This window comes from Meles meles, chromosome 17 (genome assembly GCF_922984935.1).
Source record: "Meles meles chromosome 17, mMelMel3.1 paternal haplotype, whole genome shotgun sequence".
NCBI classification, from domain to species: domain Eukaryota; kingdom Metazoa; phylum Chordata; class Mammalia; order Carnivora; family Mustelidae; genus Meles; species Meles meles.
In genome coordinates, this window is record NC_060082.1 from 37,513,140 (window position 1) to 37,537,298 (window position 24,159).

The 24,159-nt window shown below is 42.1% G+C and overlaps 1 protein-coding gene and 1 long non-coding RNA gene across 5 annotated transcripts in view; one reads left to right on the forward strand and one right to left on the reverse strand.

Moving 5' to 3' along the window:
- Positions 1 to 1,978: 1,978 nt before the first annotated feature.
- On the reverse strand, positions 1,979 to 17,709 carry LOC123928046. Its single transcript, XR_006815589.1, has 3 exons — positions 16,847 to 17,709; positions 4,910 to 5,050; positions 1,979 to 2,638 (listed from the first exon to the last, which is right to left on the reverse strand). It is a non-coding gene; the product is annotated as an uncharacterized LOC123928046 (long non-coding RNA).
- A 357-nt stretch (positions 17,710 to 18,066) lies between these two features.
- RCOR3 (REST corepressor 3) overlaps positions 18,067 to 24,159 on the forward strand; it is a 56,413-nt gene continuing 50,320 nt past the window's right edge. Inside the window, exons 1-2 of one of the 4 annotated variants that reach the window (XM_045982709.1) lie at positions 18,067 to 18,431; positions 18,845 to 18,901. In XM_045982709.1, the coding sequence (XP_045838665.1) occupies positions 18,257 to 18,431; positions 18,845 to 18,901 (232 nt within the window). In that variant the 5' untranslated portion in view covers positions 18,067 to 18,256. The remainder of the gene's footprint in view (positions 18,432 to 18,844; positions 18,902 to 24,159) is intronic. The other 3 variants (XM_045982712.1, XM_045982710.1, XM_045982711.1) reach the window with 3 other exon arrangements.

A 24,159-nucleotide genomic window follows, 5' to 3' on the forward strand; every position in this document is an offset into this window, starting at 1 on the left:
GGTGGCTGTCTAGGCAGCTCCAGACCGCCAGAGAGGTTCCAAGCAGAGATCGCACACTGAGATTTTCCCGCTGTCCCGGGCTGGGAATGTCTGGTTTTTCCCGCTGCCAGAGCTCCAGGCTAGCGCCTATGAGCACCTATCCCAAGGGAGGGTGTGGGACGCGTGCGTTTCAGGATTGCCGTCTGGCCAGGCTCCCAGCCTCTCACGGGAGCCAGACCCCACTCATTCTTGGGTGCGCTGGCGTTCAGGCGCACTGGCGGCTCAGGGACGGAGACCTGATTTCTCCGCCGCACTCTCTCTGGCTCCACGCCAGGGGAGGCTGTCCTGGGTTCGGGGACTTAGGTCCCTGACCCTAACCACCCAGGTTCCCACTATTAGCCCCCGTGATCCTTTGCTGTTTGTTTTTTGAGTGCTTTCAACCAGACTCCAAGTTAATGCTGGTCCCCAGACACAGAGCACTCTCGTGTTGGGGTGTTACTTTCCAATTGGTCACCTCTGGTGGCTCCCTCCCCCTTTTGTTTATCTTCCGATATCAGTCCGATGCTCCCAGTCTGCTTTACCTGCCACTGGCGTCTTCTGCTCCAGTAGAGATCCAGACGTGTATAATTCTGATCTCAGGCTGATTTCATGGGTGGTCGGAGTTCTTTGGTAGGTAATCAGCTCACTTTAGGGTACAGGTTGAAATGGTGCCTCCTCCTACTTCCCCGCCATCTTGACTCCCCCCGGTTTGCTAATATTTTGTTGAGGATTTTTGCATCTATGTTCATCAGAGTTATTGGCCTGTAATTCTCTCTCTTTCTCTCATTTTATAATATCTTTACCTGGTTTTGGTATCAGGGTAATGCTGGTCTCATAGAATGAATTTGGGAGTTTTCCATCCTCTTCGATTTTTTGGAATAGTTTGAGAAGAATATATATTAACTTGGGGTGCTTGGTGGCTGTCATTAAATGGCTTAAGCCAAAATGGTTTAAGCATCTGCCTTCCGCTCAGGTCATGATCACAGGTCCTGGAATCGAGATTCACATCAGGCCCCCTGCTCAGCGGGGAGTCTGCTCCTCCCTCTCACTCTGCCTGCTTGTATTGTCAAAAAAATAAAATCTTTAAAAAAAAAAAAAAAAGAATACGTATTAACTCTTTTTAAAATGTTTTGTAGAGGGGCACCTGGGTAGCTCAGTTGATTTTGTTGGGGAATCTCTGTGTCCTGGGTTTAGATTTGTTTTCTTCTCCAAATTCAGGACGTTTTTAGCTATTATTTCTTCAAGTAAATTTTGTGCCCTTTTTTCTCTCTCTTCTCCTTCTGGGGTCCCTGTAATGTGAATATTATTACACTTGATGGTTTTGTTGAATTCTCTAAGCTTATTCTCATTTTGTATAACTTTTACGTCACTTGCTCATCTTGATTACTTTCCATTATTCTGCCCTTTAGGTCTTTGATTTGTTCTTCTGCTTCCTCTAGTCTATTATTTCTTCCTCTAGAGTTATTTTAAAATTTCATTTATTGTGTTCTTCATCTCTGGTTGATTCTTTCTTAACTTTGTTAAAGTTCTTGCTGATGTCCACCACTCTTTCCTCAAGTCCAGTGAGTATCTTTATGATCATAATTTTAAAAATTCTGCATCAGGGATATTACTTATCTTCATTTTGCTTAGGTCTGTTGCTGTGATATTGTCCTGTTCTTTCATTTGGGACATGTTCCTTGTGTCCTCATTGTGTCTAATTCTCTGTCTGTTTCTCTGTGCTCAGACAGTCAGCTATGTCTCTTGCTCTTGAAAGTAGTGGTCTTGGGGCACCTGGGTGGCTCAGTGGGTTGAGCCTCTGTCTTCAGCTCAGGTCATGATCTCAGGGTCCTGGGATTGAGCATCGCATCGGGCTCTCTGCTCAGCAGGGAGCCTGCTTCCCTCTCTCTCTGTCGGCCTCTCTGCCTACTTGTGATCTCTGTCTGTCAAATAAATAAATAAAATATATTAAAAAAAAAAGTAGTGTTCTTATGAAGAAGAGATCCTGTCGTGCCCTGCAATGTCCCATTTACTGGAATTTAGTGCTTCAGGTGTGTCTCCTACATGTGTTGCATGTGCTCTGTTGTTGTGGCTGAGCCCCTTTTTCCTTCACTCCAATCATCTGCAGTGGCTCTCTGCCTGTTTTAGGCAGTGTTTGGTCCCTATGGTGTTAGTGCACCAGTCTGGGGCAGCCTTAGTTTTGAGTTGAGTCAGACCAGGTGTTTACCAAAGATGCTGTAGCACCAAACTGCAGGACATTTTCCCTGTGTTGTCCCTGAAAAGCTTTCATTGGTGTGTGAAGCCTGCAGTCAAACCAGTTGTCTGCCTTCAGCCCACTACTGGTGCCTCCTTCTCACTGGCGTGTGTGGTTATCTTCCCCTCTCTCCAGGGCAAGAGTCACTTTGGAGTGGTGCTGGGCATTAAAGTGGTGGCTGGCACACTTCTAAGCCTGTGGCACCACCCAGGATAGGCTCCAGCCAAGAGTATATTGGATGGAGTAGATCTACAAAATGTGGGAAAGGGGAGTACTGGGGAGGACAGCAATGCAGTGGAGTTAGCAAGGTTTGGGCCACTGATCCTCTGTGGAAGTGGCCCTGCAGCTCCGAGACTGAGGCAATCTTGATTGGAGAGGGTGAATCCACTAAAACAGAGCACAGGGGGAAAAGGGGTTGGCGGGACAGTGTTAGCAAGTTAGGTAGTATCAGTACCAGGATAGTCCCTGCAGGTGGCTGTGTGTTTATGCTGGGGGCAAGGGAGGGAAAAAGTGCCAGCCAACTCCTTTACTCTTGGAGAAGTCTTCCAAGACCTCTGTCCCTTGGGGACATGCTCTGTGATGAGTAAACTACTCTCCCTCCTGTATGCCCCAGGCATTTTCCAAACTGCTTCTTCCATGCAGTGTCTTTGTTGGCTGTTTTTTTTGTGTGTGTGCGTTATCTCTTCTTAAAAATTTAAATTCAATTAATTAACATACAATGTATTATTTGTTTCAGGGGTACAGGTCTGTGATTCATCAGTCTTATATAATACCCAGTGCTCATTATGACACATACCCTCCCCCCACCCAGTTACCCTATCCCTCCATCCCTCCACTGTGTTATCTGTTTAAGGATGGGGACTCAGTTTCCTTTGGATCTTCTGTTCTGGCTCTCCCAAAGCCAAGCCTGTTGATTTCTAAAATTCCAGGTTTTAAGTCCTGCTGGTTGTAGGAACACACAATATTAGGCCTCTCTGGATTTCAAAGCCAAATGTTATGCGGATACAGGCTCATAGTGTAAGGGGCTGTTTCTCTTCCTTTGCCATGCCCATGGTATCCCTCCCTCCCACTGACAGTCCTGCAGGTCCATTTAGCTTTTAACGGTATCTCATATTCTTCTTTCTCTCTTCAGTGTGACCTCTTCTCTACATTTAGTTGTGGAGTTTATTCTGCTTGCCTTCAGGTTATTTTCTAGGTTATTTGCTAGTGTGAGCATTATCTAATTATCTATGGAACAAGATGAGTTTAGTGTCCTCCTACTCTGCCATCTTCTTTTTCATTGTTTTTAAATCTAAGAAATGGTAATATGTTTAAAGGCCATGAAGAAGAGGCCAAATGGAAAGGGAGACATTAAAAATACAGAAAAAGTTAAATAGAATAGAATAGTAGCCCAACCTCAGGCCGAGGACTTGGTGCACACAGTAGAAGGTTCCCAATTAATGTGTGCTGAATAAATGCTTTAAAGATAGATAGAGGTAGTCATAAAACCATAATATCAGGATAGAATCTTCTTTTTCTTGAAGGAAAACACTTAAAACCATCATTTCAGTGGTCTTGACTTAACTAAGGGAGGAACCCTGAGAGCTCCTTTATTATATCTGAAGTCCAAAAGAGAAAGTATAAAAGGAACTAAATACTCTACAGTTTAAAATAACTAGTTGAAGGACACCTGGGTGCCTCAGTAGGGTACACATCTGCGTTTGGCTCAGGTTATAATCCCAAGGTCCTAGGATCAAGTCCCACACTTAGATTCTTGCTCAGTGGGGAGAATACTTCTTCCTCTGCCTGCAGCTCCCCCTGCTGTGCATTCTTTCTCTTGCTCTCTCTCTCACTATCTCTGACAAATAAATAAATAAAATCTTTAAAATAAAATAACTAGTTGATTCCAAGGGGAGTGGGTTGTGAAAGGCAGCCCATTTCAAATCAGAAATGTAATCAGAAAATATGTTCTTTTTCTTTATGGCTTTAGATTTAGTGTCCCAGAGAATTAATGTTTGTTTTGGAAAATACATCATTAATATAATTATTATTATCTCACATTTCATGTGGGTCAGGAATCACAGCATGGCTTAGCTGAGTCCTCTGGATCAGGGACTCTTACAAGGCTACAATCAAGATGTTGGGCTGTACAGATATATTCCTTGACTACAATGGGATCACATTCCAATAAATCCACTGTAAATTAAAAATACCATTATGTTAAACATGCCTTTAGTACTTGTAACCTACCAAACATCATAGCTTAGCCTATCTTAAACATGCTCACATTTACATTAGCCTAGAGTTAGGCAACATCAGCCAGCACAAAGCCTATTTTATAAGAAAGTGTTGAACATATCATGTAATTTATTGACTACTGTACTGAAAGTACATGGTTGTGTGGGTAACAATGGTTGTGTTTTTGGTTGTCCATCCTTCTGATCACTTGGCTGACGGGGGCTTCGGCTTACTGCTGCAGCCCAGTGGCATGAAAAAGCATTGTACTGCATATTGCTAGCCCTAGAAAAGATTAAAAATTCAAAGTATAGTTTCTACTGAATATTTCATCCAACACTGTTGTAAAGTGAAAAATTGTAAGTAAACCATCAAATGTTGGGGACTGTCTGTACTCATCTCAAAGATCAGTTGAAGAATGAATGTGTTTCCAACCTCACTCACCTGGTTGTCAGCACGAGTTAGCTTCTCGTGGGCTATTGCACTGCAGGCCTCAGTTCTTTGCAGACTGTTGTCTAGAGGCATCCCTCAGTTCCCTGCCATGTGGGCTTTTCTGTAGGGTACCTCTCACAATGTGGCAGCTGGCTTCATCAGAGAGAAAAAGTGAGAAGAACCAGAGAGAAAGTGTGAACAAGATGGAAGTCACAGTCCTTTCTAACCTAATCTTGGAAGTGTCAGCCCATCACTTTTGCTGTGTTCTATTTGTTAGAACCAAGTCACTGGGTCCTGCCAACATGCAAGAGGAGGGGATTATACAAGGGAGTGAATATTGGGAGCACAGATCACCAGGAGCCACTTTAGCTGGTGCCTACCACCACAGCATATTCACATTTGTCTCATCAGGTACAGCAGTATAACAACAGTTGGGCAGTTTACGTTGATAGTTACATCAAAGAGAGGACCCAACTCAGAAGTCCTAACCTGTTTTGGACCCACAATGAGAGCAGGTATATCAAGTCTCCCTATAGCTATACAGCAACACACACACACCCACACACCCACACCTGTTTTGGACCCACAATGAGAGCAGGTATATCAAGTCTCCCTATAGCTATACAGCAACACACACACACACACACACACACACACACACACACACACACACCTGTGGGACTGGACATCCCTGACCAGCCTCTAAAACTACAGAGTATAGTTTCAGATTGAATGATGCAAATTTACAGAATTGTACTAGAGAGGCAAGAAGTATGAATTCAGGGAGTCACCCCCTGAAAACCAACCAACCAAACCAACCAAAAGGTTGGTAAACTTTCATAGGGAAGAATCTACAAATGAGGGTGAGAAGAAGAAATTACTATCTTAGGCTAGTTTACCAGGGAAACAGCCTGAAACAAAGGCTTAAGTATACATTCCTTATTGAGGAGTGAACCAGGAAGCAGAATCAAGGGATGTGGGCGAGCAGGAAAGATGCAAGACCACTGCGAAGATGCATTATCAAATTGGACACTGCTGTGGGTGACTGGCTGTGGAATCCAGGGGACTGCAAAGGAGTTGCCTGAAATACATCTCATGAAATACATGTCAATTAGAGATAAAAGGAGGGTAGTATTTATCCTTTGGATCCCATCCCCCACTCCTCGAACGTTCCACCCAAAGGCATGAGCCCCAGTACTCCTGAGCTGCATAAGCATGAGCACCACAGTTGGTTTCCACAGCGTTCTTCACTATGGAGTCAACAGACAAACCCCAGTTGGAGAGTGAGAGGCAAGCTCCATGGGCCTGATGGGAGGTATTTACAGATTGCACCTAGAGGAAGCTATGAGAACATGCAGGGAACTGATTGCTACAGCAGTAGTTGGAATAAAAGATAAGTGAATCTAAGACACTCTGAAATGGTTCACAATAGCTGTCTGATACAGGAACAAATCTGAAAGCAGCAGTCAGTGGAGGGACTGGGGGCGACTCCAGTTATGGGACTCCCTTTTTGAAAAACATAAAATTGTTCAGTATCTTAGTTTGGGCTTCTTCAAAAAGCAGACTTTGAGTGCAGGGCTTTGGGTGCAGAAGGTTTATTTGTGAGGTGATTCTAAGGACAGAAGAGGACATGGGAAAAGTGAGACAGAAAAGGGAGAAAAGTCAGCAAGTGTGCTTTATTGAGTGGGATTAAGGAGTTGGTTAGTAGCGAGTGGTTTTACACTGTCAGTGAGTATGCAACAAGGGCCCAATCCCACTGAGGATCTTCTGAGAAACCATGTGCAACAACAGAGAATTGTCCCAGTGGCAGTGAGGAAGCTGGGGCATTTATTCACCAACCCAGCCCCAACTGGTTGAACATTGCCCCCATGAGTGTAACTCCCCCTCCACACTTGTGGTTTGCACCTGCCTATAGCAGAACAAGCTCTCGTGGGCTGAAGAGAGCCTCAGGCAAAGGAAAGAGACATGGGGTCTTGAGGTAAGAAACTCAGCGTGTGGAAACCATCTTCAAAGAGAACTTAAGAAGGCCAAGAGGATATGAAGCAGAATGTAGACAGTGTTTGCTATAGTTTTCCTTTGGATTCAGGAAGAAGCCCATTTCATGCAGAGTTTTAGCCTTTTCTCTCCTACAGTATAATTCCACTTTAAAACTGGCCCAAAGTACCAGTGAAAAGATTTATGTGTATTTGCACAGTCTGACTGGTGATCCTGGGTAAACTGGAGGGGTAGTCTACCCCAGGCCCATGTCTTCCCTGAAGGATACCATGTCCCAGATTTCCTCTCAGTGACCAGCAGTACAAAGAACAGTGCCACAAAGCTGACTAGGTACCCAGAAGACAACCGAGAGGGCAGCTTAAGGGAAATGTGAGACAACTTCCCTGTGATCTCTACACTGACCTCTGGAAGGGAAGGGGAGGTAGAGGCTTGGACTATAATTTGGTGGTAGAGTGTTTAATAGCTTAGGGTTGGGGGAGGCTTAGGTTTGAAGTCAGAAGAAAAGTCATCTATGAAAATAAAGAGAGGTGAGTAGTAGGGTTAGAGAAATGAAAACGAAGAGTATCTGAAATGGCCCTTTTTTGAGGATGAGAAAATGAGCTGCCTTTAAAGGCAGGATTGTTGGGAGGTATGGTGAATCATAACTGAGCTGGAGCCGGTTAGTTCCTAGAGTGGCAATTTGCCCAGTGGCTTGATTCTTGTGGGCCAGACTCAGACCCAGGAATAGATTTATAAAAGTGGGTGTCACCTTGGTGTTTTCTCTCTTACTGGATTACCAAGTCATTACAATTTGCCCAACTGGTTAGAGATTCTTGCATCTCTTTCTCCACCTATAAAGTGCAGAAACATGGGGCATGTTACTAGACAAAGAGAGCTTCTAAACTCCAGGATTGTTTTTGATAAGTCTCTTTTTCTCTCATATGGTTATGAGCCCCTTAAATCTATGGACTGTGTGCTATGTATCTTTGTGTTCCAAGTATCTCAAAATTATAACGTAAATATTTGTGGAATAATGATAGAATGAATTTTAAGGCCTCTGGATTCATCAGATACAGTCTGTGACTTCTTTGCTCCAAACTAAGAAATTGTGAAAAAAACAGAAAAAAACTTAAGAACTAGGGAAGCTTTTTCTGGGTTATTAATAAAATAGAAGAAAAAGAAAAAAGATAAGACTGAGTTAGTCTGAAAACCCAACAATTTAAGACCTTTTAAGCCAGCTTTCACTTTAAAAGAAATGTAGTTAAATATGTAAAATACTTAGCTGGCAAAAATGATGTACGCATATTTATATTCCATTCTTTTCCATAGGGATTTGAAATAGCTTTATGTGTATTTGTAGAAAAAAATACAATTACTTTAAGACTTTTTTGTAAAACAGTATTATTTGCAGTGAGATATTAAACCCCAAAGACGGTATTCAGTGGTGGACTGGAAGTTCACAAAACTACAAGATAAATATGGCCTATCTTCCAGAAACAAGAGTGTTAACAATACATTTCTTCCGGGGGTGGGGGGGATGTTGGTGAAGGAGTAATCTTAGGTAGACTGGGGTGGTTACTATCTTAGGAAAGCAAAGCATAAAGAGACTATGATGGTTACTTTTATGTATTAACCTGACTGATTTATAGGATGTTCAGATATTTGGTCAAATATTATTTTGAGTGTTTCTTTGAAGGTGTTTCTGGATGACATTAACATTTAAATCCTTAGGTGAGTTAAGCATATTGTTCTCTCTAATGTGGGTGGGTCTTGTTCAGTCAGTTGAAAATTTAATAGAACAAAAAGGCTGATCCTCCCATGAGTTAAGAGAAGCCTATGTCAGCTAGCCACCAGCCAATCCAGACAAGAGCTAGCCCTACCAAGATCAGCCATGAAACCCAGCTGAATCCAGCACAGATTAGCTGACCCTAACCAATACACACCAGTGAGTGAAAATAAATACTTAGTGTAATATGGCCCTGAGATGTTCTGGCAGTTATTATGCAGAAATAGCTGACTGATACACATTTATGTATGTCTGTATTGGGTTGACAATATAACGTGTATTACACTGGGTTACAAAAGGTTTGAAAAGCCACCCATCTAGTAAAGTACCATGTTTCTCTTTCATTCCTTGTTGTTTAATGAGGGTTAAAGGAAGTTCATGTCTAGGGAGTGGCTTCTTGCGTATTAGAGAATAAAGATAAACCCAGACAAAATAGAGCTGAGAGATGAGAAATGAGATGTGTGCACGAGTGTATGCAAGAAAGAGACAGAGACACTTAATAATAATAAGGGTCCCACTGCAAGCACCAACAGCCATAAATTTGGCCCATGCTAAAGAAAATCACATTATTATGGTAACCAAAAGTAATGAAATTAGATCAGAATGTAGCTATGAGACCCTGTAGCCAGATGGAAAGGGGGACAAAACATAGCATCATTGCTAACAGTTACTTTTTTTCTAATTTCTTTTCAGTGTTCCAGAATTGTTCATGCACCACACCCGTAAGAGTTACTTTTTAAAAAAATCCTGTATAAACCCAGAAAATTGAGTTTCTTCAGGAAACCTGTTGTTTTGTATTGTTATCTCTAGGAATATTTTATTCTAATTAAAAGACCATTGTATAGATTTTGGGTGCCATCTCCTTGGTCTTCTCTTTCTTTGACTTTTTTTCTAATCTATACATTTAATAACAGTAATTAACATCTGAATATTTAGTATATACCAGTGATAGAGGTGTGTGTGTGTGATTATTGTCTAAGTTACAAATTTATAGATCATTCTACACATTGTATTTTGATTACTATCTCGTCTATAAGAATATATATTAGGAACACTTAATTTCATAAGCAGCATTTTTTCTAATACCTTTCAAGTTACTTTCTAAGATTATTTCCACAAATGGACTTAGTGTTAGTTTGTTTCCATTTCAGAGGTTGGCATTTCTAATCTTATCCCCAAATCTTCAGATTACGTCAGAATTTGGATCCTAGACTGATTTTAATCAATATGTTCTTTAAATGTCTTTTTCAATTTTAAAATATGATTTATAAATCCCATTTTGTAACTTACAAAACTGATGGGAAGAAGTGAGTTAGGAAAGGATACTATGTATCACAGGCAGAGTTAAGATGTAAACTTTAAACTTGTCACATCTAGTCTTTCCCTTTTTTAAAATTTAGCCAATGAAATCATCACAAAATCATATCTGTATGATCTAGAAATTTAGCAAAACTGTTTAAATCACCTTCCCACTTCTAAAAGTAAGGGTATGTGTTCACATATAATTCTCCCAGGGTGCTTGGGTGGCTCAGTTGGTTGAGTGTCTAACTTTGGGTCAGGTCACGATCCTGGGGTCCTGAGATGGAGTCCCAGGTTGGGCTCCCTGCTCAGTGGGAAGTCTCCTTCTCCCTCTGCCCCTCTCCCCTGCTTGTGATCTCTCGCTCTCAAATAAAATACATAAAATTTTAAAAACAAAACAAATATATAACTCTCCCAGACATTTAAAAGACTTTACTATTTTAAAAGACAGGGAGATTGGGGTACCTGGGTGGCTCGGTCGGTTAAGTGCCTGATTTTGGTTCAAGTCATGATCCCATTATTCTGAGATTGAGCCCAGCGTTGAACCCCATGTGGAGCCCAAATGGAATCCCCCCCATAGAGCCCCAGGTCAGACTCCCTGCTCAGCAGGGAGCCTGCTTCTTCCTCTCCCTCTGCCTGCTGCTCCTCCGGCTTGTGTTCTCTCTCTCAGTCATAAAATAAATAAAATCTTAAAAAAAAAAACAAAACCAGGGAGATTTCATAGTCTCCTTTCATAAACAATTCCAGAATTAAAACAAACAAACAACAAAAAGAAAAAAACAAAAACCTAACTCTTCAAGATATGTCCTTTACTTCTAACTGCAGAATTCATTCACTAAACAAATACTGAGAATCCTATGCACAAGGATTGTACCCAATGCAGAAAATATAAATTAAAACACTGTTTCTGTTCTTAAAGCAAAATTCTTTACAGCTAAGTAGGAAAGCTGGAATTCAAAAAGTTCTCAAAAGTTTCAGATAACCTAAACAAAACAGGTGAAATTAAATGACTATACATTTATATTCATTTGCTTAGGATGGGAAGGGTTAAAAAAAGAAAATTAAAAACCTGTGGGAGTCTAAGTGGAGACCTAGGCTAAACAGTAACAAATGTCAAAGACCCAGAAAATAGACGACTCCAGATTTAGTAATATAGGCAGTTGTTTCCAAGAAAGCTTGTTTAATTATTTTTTCAATATTTTTATATTTTTATTTGAGAGAGAGAGCACAAGCTAGGGGAGCAACAGGCAGAGGGAGAAGGAAAAGCAGTATCTCTGCTAAGCAGGGAGCCCAACCTTGGGCTCCACAGGGTGCTCAATAGGGCATCCACTCTGGTTCCACATGGGGTTCAACATTGGGCTTGATCCCAGGATCCTGGGATCATGACCTGAACCAAAGTCAGACACTTAGCCCATGGAGCCATTCAGGCACCCCTATTCTTTTCAGACAGTTAAATGACCCGTGTGACAGAGCTTGCTAGCTACCTTTCAGTACTCATTTCCTCCTTCATCCTTAGCAATGGAACCTTGATTTTTAGTGGAGAACTTTGACATTTCCCAGTCTCCTTTGAAGTTAGTGGGTCATGTGACTAAGTTCTGAACATTGATATACCAACATAAATGGTATGCTGTACTTCCAGAAAGTCTTAAAGAGCAGGGTGTGGCCTTCTGCCTTTCTTTCTCTAACTTGGAGTGTGGTCATGATGATGGGCATTCTAACCACCATCTTGGATCACAAGGGCAAAACTGACACTCTAGGAATGGTGGAGAGCTGAGATAAAAGCAGTCTGCATTGCTGACACTTTTCATTGCAATTGTCTTTTCAGCCCAGGACTGCCTACTTCTGGATATCTTTTACATGAAAAGTAAATTTTCATTTTGTTTAAGGCAGTTATTTGGGGTTTCTCTTAGACGTAGTTGAACTTTGGGTACAATAAAAGAAAGAAAGGAAGAAAGAAGGAAAGGAAGGAAAAAGAAAGGTCTTCTAGGACTTAAACATCCTAAAAAATGAAATGATCTACTTTGTGTTGTAGTTTCCTATCTCCCTATCTGTTTAAGTGGTTTTAAGACCAGCTTCAGAAATGGTAGCTATGGGGGTGGGGAGGGCATTGCCAGACCTCTAAAATTATGTGATCCCACCCTCACCCCTCCTTGAGGATCAATGGCTCTAAGAAAAACAGAACAAACAAAACAAAAACCTGGAGCTCCTCCCTGTTGTTTGGGCCCTCCCCACCAAACTGGACTCAGTGTTGCATAGAGTCACCTGACTGTTTGGAGTTAAATTTCTGAGACAGGAACTTCTCCCCCCCCCCCCCCCCCCCCAGGAGACAGGAACTTCTAATGTAATAATGAAGAAGAAGCAAAAAACAAATCAATAAACTTTTCGGCAAAATTGTTGTCATAAAGAAAATCATTTTGAGCCTGGATGGTATGAATAAAATTTGTTGAGTTCCTTCCTGTGTGCCTAGTGTAGTTGGTGAATTAAGGTGTAGTCCACAACTACTGCCCTGCTTAAATTTTTTTCTTTTGTAAAATGAGGATAATACCCCTTATCCTCTTTCCATCTTTCCTCTTCTGTTCTATTTCTCATCTTCTAGTAGATGGAACTTCTACACTATTTTTAAAAATTATACTTATCTGTGTTTTGTCTATTGATTCTTCAGACATTTATTTCCTCAAAACAGCAATACATAACTCATGGCAAAAGAGACCAACTGTGAATGGAATACATGAGATAAAAATCCCCCTTCCATCTCAAACAGTGACACCCCCTCCCCAGCAGTAAACAGTTTCTTTTATACTCTTTCAGAAATACTCTCAGCATGTTTAGGCAGCTATAGTTATTTATGTGTATACATTAGAAAGGAGATATATACATACTGCTATAGTCTGGATGTTAGTTTTGTTCAATTCGGTAAACATTTAACATAACATTTACATTCAGTAAACATCTACTGTGTACACAGACCTAGATAACCTTTGTTCTCTCTTCTCCTTAACATAAAGTTCCAGCGCTATATATCCAACTGATAATAGGGTAGAAATAACTGCACTTCGTACTTCAACTTTTGAAATATTACATATATACATACTCTTGCCTATAACTTTAGAGCTCCATTGCTCTAAGACACTTAGTTCCATTTTTTCCTTTTCTTATCCGTATGAGTAGTTTCCTGGAATACATTCATATAAGTTTTTCCCATTTCCTTAAAGGACTTCTTCACTTCCCAATCCACTACAGTTTGGTTCTTTGGCCCATGACCCAGTAAAAGTGGTCTTTCCAAGATCATTCACGTTTTCTTATGTGCCAAAGCACTGTACATATTGGAGCCTTAATTTATGTATTTTTTAAAGATTTTATCCATTCTAATTTATGAGAGAGAGAGAAAAAGAGAAGGAGAGGCGGAGGGAAAAGCAGGCTAGGCTCCCTGCTGCAGGGAGCCCAGTGCAGGACTCAATCCTAGGACCTTGGCATCATGACCTGAGCTGCAGGCAGTTGCTTAACTGAGCCACTCAGGCACCCAGGAGCCTTAGCTTTAATTACTGACTTCTCTGCTGTCCTGGTGATCCTTTCTCTTTAGATCTCTCTAAACCTTTGGTTTCAGGAAGTTACATTCTCCTTAGTTCTCTTCTTTATTTACGCTCAGTCTCTTTTATGCATTTCTTTTCCTCTGTATGGCCTTTCAATGTTGATGCCCATTTGCTTTTTATCCTCAGCTCATTATACTTCTCATCTTACATCCTCTTCTTGTGTGATTTACTTTGGTCTCATGACCTTGGTTAGCTACAATCAGTTGGTAACAAATCCCTCTCTGTACTCTTGATCTTAATTATATATCCAACTGCATGCTGGTATCTCCCTATTGAGAACCCAATGTATCTGGAAATTAATTCACTCTCCCTGTCCTTCAAATTGGTAAGTCTTCAGTATTCACCAACTCTGTTGTTGACACACTCCACTCAGCCATTTAAGCTAAAATACTGGTGTCAGCTTAGACTCTTCCATTCCTTCTTCCTTTCCATATTCAACTAATCCCCCAATTTTGCTACTTTTACTTCCTAATTATTTGCATCTATGCCCAATTCTATTCTTGTTACCAATGCCATAACTTAAACCTCATAATTCTTTTTTTTCAAAGATTTTTATTTATTTATTCGACAGAGAGAGATCACAAGTAGGCAGAGAGGAAGGCAGAGAGACAGGAGGAAGGAGGCTCCCGCCGTGCAGAGAGCCCGACATGGGGCTCGATTCCAGGACCCTGAGATCATGACCTGAGCCGAAGGCAGAGGCTTAACCCACTGAGCCACCCAGGTGCCCCTAAACCTCATCATTTCTTAACTAATAGCCTTCTCATTTATTTGCCACATTCAATTTTTACCTAAAATACCAACTGAACTAAATCACTCTCTTGCTTAGAGCCCTCTGCTCCTCTTCCATTATCTAAAAATTGCTTAACTCTTTGAACACTATCAAGGCCTTTATGTGGCTCAGCCCTTGCCCAACTCTCTAGGCTAATTCTGAATTCACTTCATGCTCCAGGAATACAAAATTATTTGTAGCTCCTTGACATAACACAATTCAAGATTCTTGGCATATCCCATGCTGTTTTCTTTCTGTTCTCTTTCTTTTCTTCTATTTTTTAAAAAAAGATTTATTTATTTACTTATTTGACAGACAGAGATCACAAGTAGGCAGAGAGGCAGGTAGAGAGAGAGGGGAAAGCAGGTTTCCCGCTGATCTCTCTCTCTATTCTTAAGCTATCTCCACACCTGACATGGTGGGCGTGAACTCACAACCCTGAAATCAAGAGTTGCATGCTCTACTGACTGAGCCAGCCAAGTGGCCCCCATACTATTTTCTGTACCTGGGATGCTCAATATTTTCCTCTTGCTTTTTATGTCCTATTTAAGAAATAATTTGATTATCCAATGTTATAAGACAATAAACTATGGTATTTTCTAAAAGCACTATTGTTTTACCTTTAACTTTTAGGTCTACAATCTATTTAGAGGTTTTTTTTTTTTTTTTTTAGTATGAGTAGGCATCAAGGTATTTTGCTTTCCACATAGACATTCAATTGATCCAGCAACGTTTATCAAAGCATCCATTGTTTTCTCCACATTAGTACAGTGTCACCTTTGCATAAATAAAACGTTCACAAGAGTTCCATTTAGTTCCACTGGTCTACTTTCTAACACCTGGTACTATAAATTCTCCAACCTTGTTCTTCCTCCAGATTGTCTTGGCTGTTCTTGATCTTCTGAATTCCATTTAAATTTTAGCTTGTCAAATGACACACACACAATCTGCTGGGATGCGAACAGGATTAGACTAAACCTACTGATCAACTGGGAGACCGACATTTTTACAATATTGAATTTTCCAATCCATGAGCATACTGCATCTGACCAGTTATTTGGGTCTTCTCTAATTTCTTTGAAAAATATAATTTTCAGTATAGTGTCCTTATATACCCTTCATTAAGATTTATTCCTAGGTGCCATGTGTTAGATGGTGCCCCCAAAATATCAGGGCCTAATCCCTGGAACCTATAAATGTCACCCTATTTGGAAGAAGGGTCTCTGGAGATGTGATTAAGTTAAGGCTCTTAAGACAAGGAGATAATCCTAGATTATCCAGATGGATCATAACCCTATCGGTGTCTTTATATAATAGAGGAAGAGGCAAATTCATGACACACACAGAAGAGAAGGCAATGTGAAGATGGAGGCAGAGATCGGGTGATGCAGCTTCAAACCAAGAAACGCTAGCAGACACCAGAAACTGGAAAAGGCAGGGAACAGAATCTCCCTAAAGCCTCTGTAGCGAGTGTAGGCCTGCTGACACCTTGATTTCAGACTTCTGGTGTCCAGAAGCATGACAGTTTGTTTTAAATCACTTGATTTTGAGGTAATTTGTTACAGCTATCATAGAAAGTTAATACACTAGATAGATATTTGATATTTTTGATGCATTCATTCATATGTTCAGTTTCAAAAATTCATTTCCTAATTGTTTAGTACTAGCATTTTAAAACATAATTGATTTTTTTTTAAAAAGATTTTATTTATTTGACAGACATAGATCACAAGTAGGCAGATAGAGAGAGAGGAGGAAGCAGGCTCCCGCCAAGCAGAGAGCCAGATGCGGGGAAGTATGGAATCTTCTTTAAGGGTTTTACTAATCATTAGAAATAAGTACAAAAGTTCCTAAATTAAAATGTTTTAATCCTTGATCTATATGCAGAAATTCCTTTCAATAGAAAATAGGCTGAAAGTGTTGCAAAGTTGAGGAGTTAGAAAGCATGCTGGCCAAAGGGCATCAGAGCAACATTTACCTTTCATGAATTCACTTAGTTCATGGTCTGGCCTTTGTATTACAGGACCAGAGATGCTGAATCATGTTCTTTGGAAGTTTGTGTATAAAAATGAAAACACCAATGTATTTATTTACAATAAAAGTGAAACGGCTACTCATTTCATTTGCCCAGGATATTCTCTCAGTGTAGAAAAACTATACAGGAATTAAAATAATATCCAGAACTGTATTTGTTGAGAGAAAAAGAATAAAAGGTTTAGTTGTATGATCTAAGGGAATCATATCAAGCTTTGATAGATCAAACTATTTCCACTATCAGAACAAGATAGGTGTTTTGTACCTGCTCAGGAGACTTTCCCCTTTAGACAGGGATCCTGCCAAAAAATATTTACTTCCCAGGCTCCCCCCCCCCCCCCCCCCCCCCCGCCCCGCTCAATTCCTGATTGAGACATTCCTGCTTTAGCTATAGTCTTGCTCTGGCCAGAGAAGCTTATTTCTGCTTTGATCCACTCTGCATTGACGGGTAACACAGTTATTCAGGACAGCCTTTAAGTGTTTGGAGAATACCTTACCTCTGGACCACAAATACCGCTCTTCATTCACTTGCATACTAGATGTTCACAGGAAGTCCTCAATTCTTACTGCTGAGCAGAAACAATAAAGAAAGAATAAATGAATGAACGAAGAAAGAAACAGAAAATCATAAATAGCTCCCAGTGCCAGAACAGCAGATATCCTCAAATCGGGTGAAGGAAATATGCAGTTCCCTATTCCTTCTGCCTAACGCAATTGAGAAAAGCATTACGGAGCACGGAGCCTGCCAAGCTGGAAACTCTGCCAGAATGCAGCTCTTGCCTCACCTCCACTAGGGGACTCCGCCCTCCCTATAGCTCAGCTCCAAGCCCCGACCACAAGTCAGCGAGGACTCAGTAAGCACCAGTGGACAAGGCCCCGGTCGTAATTTTATTTCACCACTGACAACACCCACTTTCTAACTAATAAAACAGTAAAGGCGAAAAATGGATAAAAATAAAGCAAAAATGAGAAGAGAAAACTGAAGGTTTTTAACAACACAGCTTTTAGCAAAATACAGCTGCAATGCTAGCACTGGAAACTCATCTCGGCACCCTCAGTCTCTCTCGGGGGTCAGGCCCCAGATCTGGGGTTCAGACACCAGAACTGCAGCGTCCAGATAAACAAGACCGCGTCTGCTACTCTGGGCTTGGAACTCGAAGGGCGCTCCGCCACACAACCCAACCCTCCGCGGGAAAGGGCGCAACACCAGCTCGTCGCGGTTGGAGGAGCCGCGAAAACGAGCAGCAAACCGCCGCAGTATCTCCAAGGGTCCGCGCTCCTGCCGAGACCCTCCCGGCTGTCCCGACCCGCTACCCCCACCGAGAGATGGGAGCCCGCTCTCCCGACTCCGGCGCCTCGGGTCGCGCCGGCCCTTTCTCAGGCTGGGCGCGTTCCTTCCGCCCAGAGAGGGCAAAGAGTCCCACGCCCTCTTGTCCGCCTCCGCCCGCGCGCTAGAGCGCCCCCTAGGAAGGAAGCCGGAGAGGCGGCCGCACGGCTGCGGCGATTTTTTATTAGCTCGGTTGGGGTTGCCGGGGCTGCCGGCGAGCGGGGCTTCCCCGCCCCTCCCCCTCTTCCCCTCCGCCTCCCCCTCCTTGCCCCTCCCCGCCCGGCGGCCGGAACCTCCCTGCGGGGCGGAGTGATACCGGCGGCGGCGTAGAGCGCGGCGCGGCCAACAGGGGCGCCCGGGACTGCGCGGGGCGAGCGGAGGGAGGAGGGGAGAGAGGCGGGGCCGGGGCGGGTTGTTGTGAGGCGACTGCGTTACTGCCGGACCGGGGCGGTTATGGCGGCTCCATATTAACACCCTCCTCCTCCTCCACCTCTCCCTCCCGCCCGCACTTGTAAGCCATCTCCCCCTTCACCCTGACGCCTACCGCTTCCCCTCACCTTTCCCCCTCCCCTCTTCTACCATGCCCGGCATGATGGAGAAAGGGCCCGAGTTACTGGGGAAGAACCGATCGGCCAACGGCAGCGCCAAGAGCCCGGCGGGCGGCGGCGGCGGCGGCGGCGGCGCCTCGTCCACCAACGGCGGGTTGCACTACTCCGAGCCCGAGAGCGGCTGCAGTAGCGACGACGAGCACGGTGGTAGCCTCGAACTCCTCCCCGCCAGCCCGCCTGCCCCCCTCCTTCCTCCCCTCCCCCAGCCCCCTCCCCTCGCCGCGCTCCCGCCCTCCCTCCCCTCGGAGCCCGGGCGCTGCGGTAGCCTCGAACTCCCGGTGCAGTGCAGCAGCACCCCCCGCGACCCCCGTCCCTCCGCCCCTCGACCAATCCTCCGCCCTGCCCCCCCCCCCCGCTCCCCGCCCCCATCCGCTGCCATCTCCCGGAGTGCCCGGAGTTAATATCTTCCCATCCACCCGCCGCTTCTTTCCTCCCTCCAGCAAATTTTATATTTTATTAAGTGTCTCTTCCTTTTTCTTTTTTTCTTCTCTTTTTCTTTTTCTTTTTCTTTTTTTTTTTCTCTTTTCTCTTTCTTTTTTCTTTTTGGCATTGCTTTGCAGATGTTGGGATGAGAGTCGGAGCTGAATACCAAGCTCGGATCCCTGAATTTGATCCAGGTAGATATATTTGCTTAAGCAAAATCCTGTCTCCCCTTTTCTGGAATGGTTTAGGGTGGAAGGGGTAGAGGGGCTGCCGAGGTAGGGGTCAGGGTGTGCGGTTGGGCGGGGATGCGGGGCTGGGATGGGCAGGCGTCTGGCAGGGAGGCTGTCAGGCTTGGCAGGGCTGTGACACAGGGCGTGTGGGCAGATGTGTGCATTGCAAGGTTAACATGGTTCCTTCAGAGGCCACTTGCCCGCTGGTGTCATCGCCTTTCTGTCCCCATGAGCCTGGGGCGAGGTGGGGGAGAGCAGAGGGAGGCGGCCCTTGGCGGATTCGAGGGTCTGAGGCTGGGGAAGGAGCGGCTGTTGGGCCGAGGCTGGAGGAGAGGGTGTGCAGGCTGCCTCTGGAAGAACCATGCAAATGTCAGTTGCCACACCGCCGGCCCCCGGAGAGCGGATGGCCGCGCTGTCATCGGCTGAAGCTGAGGGCGAACCTTGGCCGACCCGCTCGAACATGGGATTTTCTTTTTTCTTTCTTTTTAGCTAGGTGGTGTAGCTTTGGTCGCGACAGCTCTGCGGAGTGTAGGAGCCGCGGAGAGAAAGGGATGGGGAAAGGGGGTGGGGAGAAGCCAGAGGCACACCTCGCCCTCCAGCCAGCCCTAGGAAGTCAGACCACAGGACAGTGGCAGCAGCTGCCAAGGAGACATTTTCTCCCCAAGCAGCCAGGTTCCAGCGTCCTCTGCTAACCCAGCTTGCGGGCTCCCTGTCTACTTTTCTCCAAACAGGCTCTCTGGCGGTCACGGGATTTCAGCCTGGACGGGGATTGGGCGAGAGTTCCGCATATGGAGGCGCCCTTGCTGGAGCCTCCCAGAGTGGAGCGTGTTCCTTCTCCCCACCCCCAGACCCTCTTCAGTTCAGGCTTTGGATAGACTTTGAAGGAGCATAATTTTTTTTTTTTTTAAACTCCTTTCTCCCTTACAGTTGGTCAGTTTTTTGCCCACTGTCCCCTCATAATAACATTGTGTCGGGCTTCTGAATTCTGTATTAGATATTAATAGAGCTTACTTGTGTTTTTTGGTGGGAGAGGGGAGGGATAGCGTCTTTACTTCGTTATAGGGTATGGCTGGGTATTATTCATCCCCTGCCCATACAACAATGCAGAAGAGTTTTAGGTAACATCTCCTTCTGTCCTGAGGGGGAGGGTAAAATAATGAGTGTTAAAAGGATTGTTAGTGCAGTCTGTTTTTCAGTAGGTAAAACCAGTGATTCGAGTGCTCACTGGGTATGGGTTGCCTTCCAAATGACATAGCTGTTAGTATATTTTATTCAAAAGCTATCAAGTGTGTGTACTGGTGGTCTTCAAATAATTTTAAATGTTTTGTGAAACTAATTTTATTGATGTAGCTAGTAGGTGAATAACACTTTGGCATTACAATGTATTAACTTGTTACTTGGAAATAGCATGCTTTGGCTTAAAATAGACTGAATTCAGTTCCCAGGTATTTTATTTTTGTGCTCTGAGCAAGTTAGTGACCTTCTCTGATCCTTAGTTTCCCTAGCTGTAAAATGGACATAAAAAATGCTTCATGGAATTCTTATCAGAAATACCTGATTGGCAATAGGTGATTATTCAGTAAAGATCAAATTTGATAATTAAGAACGATTCTGCATACATTTATATCTTTATGACTTGAGGCTTTCATTGGTACTTTGCTTTTTTGGGAAATGATAAACTGACTTACAAATTAGAAATCAACAACCAGAACTATTTCATAAGTTAATAAACATATCTATCTTTTTGCTCCATTAGATACGTTTATATTTCATAGACGACTGCACACAGTTGATTAGGAGGTCTTGTGTTTAAAAACCAGACTTCTTGCTGGAACAAATTTATATATGCCTTGGTCTAGATCACTGTAAAGGTTTTTTTGTTTTGTTTTGTTTTCATTTCACGATAGAGAATAAATTTCAAAATTTGAAAAATAATTCATTAGAGGTGCAGAACACTTCAGGTAGTTTCACATGGCCACTATTTGAATTATCCAGTTTACTTGATCATCATTTTTTTATTACTTTGAACCTAAGCAGAATATTTGTGGAAAAAAAAATCACTGCATTATTACATTTTAAAAAGTCTTTTCAAGTTATTTACACAGATTATAATTGACACTTTTTATTAGGGTAAGAATATATGTCATTGGGGCTCCTGGGTGGCTCAGTGGGTTAAAGCCTCTGCCTTTGGCTCAGGTCATGATCTCAGGGTCCTGGGATGGAGCCCCGCATCTGGCTCTCTGCTTGGCGGGAGCCTGCTTCCTCCTCTCTATCTGCCTACTTGTGATCTATGTCTGTCAAATAAATAAATAAAATCTTAAAAAAAAAAGAATATATGTCACATTTAAAAAATTCATCTGTAAATTTTCTCCTTAATCTGCAGAAGAATACTGAACCCAGGGACACAAACTAAAACCAGTTATCACTTAAACCTGGATAGGCTTTCCTATAGCCATTATAAGCAAATCTTGTCAAGCAAATGTAGATTATCAGATGTTAGACACTTTTTTTAAAAGTAAATATTGAACCTCAGTGCCTTTCAATACAGTGCCATTGGTCTGTTTTATTCTAAGTGTTGTGCTGTTGGTTGAAGTTTCATCAATTCAATATACTTTGGTGAGAAATTAAACATATTTCCTTGGAAAACATAAAAGGAAAAGAGATACTTATTAATGATAGAAATTGAGGAATGGTCAGTATCTCTCTCTCCTTTTCTCTTTTTCTGTACCTTCATCTTTGGTCTCATAAACCATTCAGTCTACTTTCATGGAGATTATTCAGCCATAACCAACTTATTTGGAAGAAAAATTCCTTAGGTACCAAGATTATTATGATCAAAATATAGGAAAATTAAAGAGGATTTGTGTGTGTATGTGTGTTTAGGATATTTTTATTGAAGAAATTAATAGTGATAGAAATCAAACAGAATGACTTATTAAAATGAGTATTTTAGAAAATATGAGAAGAATTGTGATTTAAATTGGAATTACTGAATATAATTTTAGGAACAGTTCATGTTAATTAACACCATTGCTAAGAATGCCTTTATAAAAATTTACTGACTGGATTTGATTATTTTCTTTTTTAAAAAAGATTTTATTTATTTGTCAGAGAGATACAGAGTATAAGCAGGGGGAGTGGCAGGCAGAGGGAGAAGCAGACTCCTTTCTGAGTAAGGAGCCCGATGTGGGACTTGATCCCAGAATCCTAGTATTATGACCTAAGAAAGGCAGATGCTTAATCAACTGAGCCACCCAGGCATCCCTGGATTTGATTATTTTCTTAGGTGCTTTTTTTTCCTTAAGATTTTTCACTTCCCAACTTTTATTTTGTGCCTCCTGCCTATTTGTGTATCAAGGAGGAGCAGTTTTATGTGGTGATTAAATCTTACCTCTTTTCATACACCTTTTAGCTAATATGGTATAGTGTCCTTGACAAACTGCCTGAAGTATCCATGCCTTTATTTTGTGATTTGTGAAAGGAGATAATGTTAACCATATCATTATATTAGGTGAAAATTAATGTCTATAAAGCAGTGGTCTTCAGAATGTTTTGCTTGTATTTTCATAAAAGAATTTTCTTTCTTTTTTTTCGTTTTTAAGATTTTATTTATTTATTTGACAGCGACACACAGCGAGAGAGGGAACACAAGCAGGGGGAGTGGGAGAGGGAGAAGCAGGCTGTCCGCGGAGCAGGGAGTCTGATGTGGGGCTCAATCCCAGGACCATGGGATCATGACCTGAGCCGAACGCAGCCACTTAATGACTGAGCCACCCAGGCGCCCCCATAAAAGAATTTTCAAAGAAATTTTCTCATGTGTTTTTGACATCACATGTTGCTATGTTAAAGTAGTTGAAAAACATAATCTCCAGTGTATTGAAAATATTAGGACTTGGAAATAAAGCCATTATATCCTTGTTTTAAATGCATCCAGTTAAATATAAATACTACAGTAACATGATAGTATCTATTTTACAAGAAGTATGGAGAGGTGAATAGCCTGAAAGTTTACATTTTTCCTTTTTATATTCAGATTCATTGCCATGGATTTCACCCCATGGAATTTTATATTTTTGTGCTTAAAAGTGCTTTATTGATCACCTATTCAATTTCTCTACCATTGTAATATGTATTCTTGTGAACATAAGGTTCTAAGTGTTAAGTCTCTTCTGGTTTGGGTTATTACAATTAATGTATAATTGATTGAAATTGTAATAGCTATGATGCCTTGAGTAAAGGCGAGCCTTGTTGACACCCTTCGTTTGGCACTGTAGAGGTTTAAAATGTTAGGTGATGTACTCTTCTCAGATGTGGGATGGGGTAAAAGACCTGCCCTTTTTTTTTTTTTTTTTTTTTTTTTTTTTTTTGGTAAGTAAGGGAAGGACATCTGTGAAAGAGGTCATAAGTAGAATGAACAGCTAGCTTAGACTGCAGATGAGTTCTCAGGCAGATCGTCTTGGGGAAGAGCACACAGGGAAGCTTAAGTTCTGAAAATTAATTCTTATAAAACTTGCTTATATTTATATAATCCTTGGGAAGTCATTATTTATCCCAATTTGAAGGCAGTGAATTAAATACGTGAGAGCCCACTTCATAAATTGGAGAACTTTAACAAATATTTGGTGTGTCTTAATATTCTCAGTACTTAAGTTCTTTCTTACTTTTTTTTTTTTAATGTTATTTATTAATTGGAGAGAGAGAGAGCATGAGAGGGGAGACGTCAGAGGGAGAAGCTTACTCCCCCGCTGAGCAAGGAGCCCCATGTGGGATTGATCCTGGGACTCAGGATCAGGACCTGAGCCGAAGGCAATTACTTAACCAGCTGAGCCACCCAGGCACCCCTTAAGTTCTTTCCTATAGAATATTTGTCCCATGATTTCCATAGAGCTCCTTATTCTAAATGCCCTAAATATAAAAAGTATATTTATTTACTTTTTACTTTTTATAAAAGATTTTATTTATTTATTTGAGGGAGAGAGAGTGAGAGAACAAGTGGGAAGAGGCGCAAGGGAAGAAGCAGGCTCCCCTGCAGAACAGGGATCCCAATGTGGAACTCGATCCCAGAACCTTGAGATCATGACCTGAGCTGAAAGCAGCCACTTAATGGAATGAGCCACGCAGGTGCCCTACGTTTTTATTTTTGTACTTATTTTGAAATTTGCTATTGATATAAAAATCCTAGCTCATCAAAAAAATTTTTTTTTAAGATTTTATTTATTTAT